At 38.3% G+C, this 4,837-nt stretch overlaps 1 protein-coding gene across 1 annotated transcript; it reads right to left on the minus strand.

The window, feature by feature from the left end:
- Positions 1-2,191: 2,191 nt before the first annotated feature.
- On the minus strand, positions 2,192-3,820 carry LOC306880764 (prostaglandin E2 receptor EP4 subtype-like; the record flags this gene model as incomplete). The annotated part of the gene is made up of 2 exons (XM_079434510.1): positions 2,192-2,785; positions 2,945-3,820. The coding sequence occupies 2 exons, from the start codon at positions 3,818-3,820 to the stop codon at positions 2,192-2,194; spliced, it is 1,470 nt and encodes a 489-aa protein (XP_079290636.1).
- Between the last annotated feature and the right edge of the window lie 1,017 nt (positions 3,821-4,837).

The following is a 4,837-nucleotide window of genomic DNA, read 5'->3' on the forward strand; positions in this document are numbered from 1 at the left end:
GCCACCTGCTGGCATGTGCCACAGCCTCATTGTAAAGCAATCAAACTTAAAAGGTGAAGTGTGTAATTGTTTGATACTGTCTCCTATCCAATTAGTATGCACAAAAGTCAAGGTTAGGGTGGTTATCGTGGTCCACTTAGCCCCTGTTATAACTACACCATCTTTCTCTTTGACAGCCATTCAAATGCAGGGATGTAAAACAACTGAGCTTTACTTGATAACTTAAATGTTATTTTGGGGAATTATTTTACTGCACTTAAGTGCAATTTAAAATTACTTGTATTTTTTTAAATTATATTTCTGAAGAAAAAAAAAACTAAACAAAAAACAGTACACATTAAATATGGTAAATGGAAGCTCAAACGTGCATTAACATGAGAGAACCAGTGATGTTTGTTTTTGCACATCAAGCACAAGCATTTTAGCTTCATTTATTACTTTCATTTAATTTCAGGACAATTTCTGGCTTCAAAAGTTTAACATCAAATCTAAGGAAGCATGTTGAGGTAGCTGTGCTGCTCCCTTTTTGTCCTTTTTGATATGGCTGTTAGCTGTCTATGTTGTATATTGGCTGAATACACAATATTGAATGCAAATAAAATCAGTGATGAGAATTTAAATACACTTTGTGTATTTGTATTAAATGTTACAAATCTCCAAAAAAAAAATTTAAACATATGTTAAATTAATTGTAAAATATTTAGTGATGTTCTGTTGTTGTGGATCAGCAGTATTATAATTATATATTGAGTAGCAATTATGGCTATTATTTTTAATCTAAATAACATGATTAATTAAATTAAATAATTAAATTACATGATTAATTATTGTAAATAATTGCATGTAATTACATAGCAATATCTACTAAGCAAAAAAAAACAAAAAAAAGATTAATGCCCCAAATAAACAATTAAAGGATTTATTATTTTTGCAGACAGCGCATTGAAAAACACAAAAACTGGCTTTGAAAGTCAATATTGATGTTTTAATTCTATGACATTCATCAGTAATTCAACACATCTATCTGAAATATGTTTCTGGCCACTGCATCACACTTTGCTATTTAAAGGGATTTTTTCTTAAAAGTTCATCTGAAGAAAGAAAGTCATGTGGGATGGTAAGAGGGTGTAAAGGATCTCTTTGAGAGGTATATTTTATTGTTCCACTGTGCTGCATTTTAATTGTGGTGGTATGGACTAGATAGATGTTCTTGTCTGGTGCCATTGTGTTTTATTTTCCCTCTTAAACCAAACCTTTGCATGTCTGTCTGAAAGACCAATTCATGCAGTTTATTTCACTTTGCATTGAGAAGATCATTCAGTGTATTCAATGTATGAATAAAGTTCCTAGTGTACATGGCCTGCTAATACTGTCTCTGAGTCTGGTATTTGCATAACATGTATTGTTAATTTTGTAATTTTTATTTATTTTTTTATTTTTTCGTTGTGAAGTGGACATATTGTCCCTGTTTGCTGCATTTCATGAGTTGCTGAATGGCTTTGAACAATGCTCATTCTTGTGGTGCCATTAATCAGTAGCCATGATATACACCGCGTGCATAATTATTAGGCATGTTGATTCTGATGATTTTTTTTAAAGCACATTTTACCAATTCCAAACCACATCAATCTTAATAACTACTATTAATTTTGTATTTAATCATTTATATGTGATATATAATTGTCCATGAAGGCTGGAAGTGAAAAACTCCTTATATTCAGGTGTGCAGAATTATTAGGCATGTTTCCTTTTACAGATAAAATGAGCCAAAAAAGAGGTTTAACTCAGACTGAAAAGTAAAATATTAATAGATCCCCATGAGAAATATTCAAAACTAATGTTAGTTTTGTTTTGTTAACTAATGTTAACACATGCTCTTGCATGGGATGAAAATAAATTGCTCCTTTAATAAATTATTCAGTTTTCCAAGTCACAGTCAAGTACAACCCAGCATGCAGCATGGCACAGCACGGTAGAATGAAGCAACATACCCATAACCACAAATTAAACACACCCATATTATCTGACAAAACGTAGACATACAAGTGTCTCCTCTTATGGTTTAATCCTAAAATTGGATCATTCCAGATCAAAATAAAGCAAATTCACAGAATTATTTGTGAATGTACACAGAAGAGAAAAAGTGTTCTTTTTTTCTCACAGTGCTTTAAGGAATAAATCTAGATTGGCATCATTGTCTCTGGCACTTTTCTGATACACATGAACTAGGTGTACTGAAAGTGCAGGTTACTATTTCAGCCTTATTTTCTAATATTTGAGCGACTGGTAGCGCCACAACAGTCTTGACAAGGAGTTTGGGGCTTGATGCTCCTTCATCTTCATCAAACCCCATGACACTGTTCTGCTCGACACTGAAAGGATGAAACTCAGCCAGAGCTGTATCAAAGTCCCATGCCTGGCGTAGGGTTAAGTCCACATCAGATTTAGTGTTCGTGCTGGTCTGTTTACTCACGTCGTTTCTACAGATGGCCGTGCGCAACGACGCGTAACTTGTGCAGTTGCTTTGAGCAAATGACGGAGGTGAGTGCTGACCGTCCATCCAACCCAAAACACGACTATGATCCCCTTTCCTCAGCCCAATAGTACGCTTGAGTCGTGTGCAACCCTTGGTTAATAGGTTTTTCCTGCACAGAATATACACCCATGGATCCAGGATAGGGTTGAAGGAGGCGAATCTAATGGCCAGGAGATCACTGCGATAGTCTGGACTTTTGCCTGATGATATGTAATCCGGATCATACAGCTGGTTGACAAAGATTCGCACCTGTTAAATTGAAAAAAAAAATCAAGCCCATTACAATTAGAAAAGATCACAAAAACAATGTCCATATTACACATTATACATGTGTACTGTATATGTATAACCTACATGCACAAGAACAAATAATATGAACACTGTCCACTATAGGAGAGCAAAACTCACCACTAAAGGGATGGAGCATATCAGGAAAACGATGGTCATTAAAATTAACAGCCAGAACATCTGGATCTCCGCTGCAGATGTTAATCTGAATCTGCGCCTGGAGCCTGTGTGTCCGGATACCTCTGCCCTGACCATGCGACTCATTTTACTCATCCCGACCAGTGAACGACACACGGCGAAATTACACAGGACGGTAACGGCGATCAACAGCAGCATGAAACCTCCGTACAGAAACGTGTAAGAGGCACCGACGGAGTCCATGGCGCGCCAGTCCAAGAAGCACCAAGTTCCGGGAAAGTGTCTCGTGTGTTTTCCGAAACCAAAACTGGGCAAGATGCACAGCACGATATTGGCCAGGTACGTCGCCATCAGCGCGAACCGAGCCATAGCCCGGTCCACATGCTGCGAGTAGAAGTACGCGTGGTTTATGGCTAGATATCTCTCCACTGACATTGCGCACAGAATAGACATGCCAGCCGAACCGAAGAACAGCATGGAGAAGGAGAAGAAATGGCACAAGAGCGCTCCGCCTGGCCACCTGCCCGCGATGTATGTAGCGATGACCACCGGACTGGTGAAACAGGTGCCCAGCAAGTCCGTGATAGCCATCCCACACACCAGAGTGTAGAAGGTGGTCTCCTTCTGCTCCTTTTTGGAGATGCAAAGCACCACGATCGCCACGAGGTTTCCGAGGACCCCGATGCCAAACATTGTGGCCGAAGTGATGAGAGAGCGATATTCCAGACTCAAGGCACGAGACGAGCTGTTGGCTTCTGACACATTCAGACCCACGTTCAGCAGTGAATCATTCATGTCTGACAGGTTGACAAGTACGAGTGCTTCCACAAACTGAAAGCCTACACTTCGCTTTTCCATAAGTTTTTGGGTTCAATATATAAATAATGAACGGACTCGCGGTTTACTTCTAAGTTTACGCGCATCTCTCTGTGGCCTTGATTGGACTCACATGTGTCACTGCTTTTATAGAAACCCACAGCTCCTCTACCCACTGTGTGATGTCAGCTTTAAAGAGTGACGTCACCGGCAATCCCATGCAGCCAGAAATAGCTAAGAGTAAACGCAGGTGTGTGGCTTACAGCAAGTTCAATTCTTTGAGGAATTGCTGTAGTGGCAAATGTGTTGCATGTTTAACTGCATTATTTTGCAGAGCAATATCTTTCTCTAGCCTATTGCTCACTATGTCCAAATGTATGAAAGGCAAATAATAACAATAATGATGTGACTTGATTACATCACCATATTTGTTTCATGTGAATGATGGCTCAATAACTGAGGGTATTGCTGCAAAGACAAATACTCCTTTTAGTTCAAGTTCAAGTTCAAGTCAGCTTTATTGTCAATTCTTCCACATGTACAGTACATACATACAGAGAATCGAAATTGCATTACTCTCAGACCCTTGGTGCATACAGTTAACATTAAACACGTTCAGATACAGATAAATACAGTTTAAACATATGTACATACAACTATACAATTATACAAATGAGGATATTGTAGAAAAAAATAAGAATTAGATCGATAAAGTGGCATAAGGCGCATGGCAGATAGAGTGCAAAACCAGTTAAATAAACAACACTGTGTAGATATATTTGTAGTGCAAAAGAGCTTATCAGTCTGAGGACATTGTAGAAAATAAAAACAAGAGAGATAGATAAAGTGCATAAGGCACATGGCAGAATAGATGGAGTGCAAACCAGTTGAATGTACAAAAACAAAAACAAAACTGTGCAGATGTTTTGTTTTGTTATGAGTGTAGTGCAAGAAGAGCTTATCAGTCTGTTAAAGTGACAAGTCGAAGAGACTGTTCGGATAGTTTTTGTCAGACTACCCGAAGAGGTAATTTGCAGTCAATGTTCGATGGGTAGTGAT

This window comes from Barbus barbus (genome assembly GCF_936440315.1).
Source record: "Barbus barbus genome assembly, chromosome: 15".
NCBI classification, from domain to species: Eukaryota; Metazoa; Chordata; class Actinopteri; order Cypriniformes; family Cyprinidae; genus Barbus; species Barbus barbus.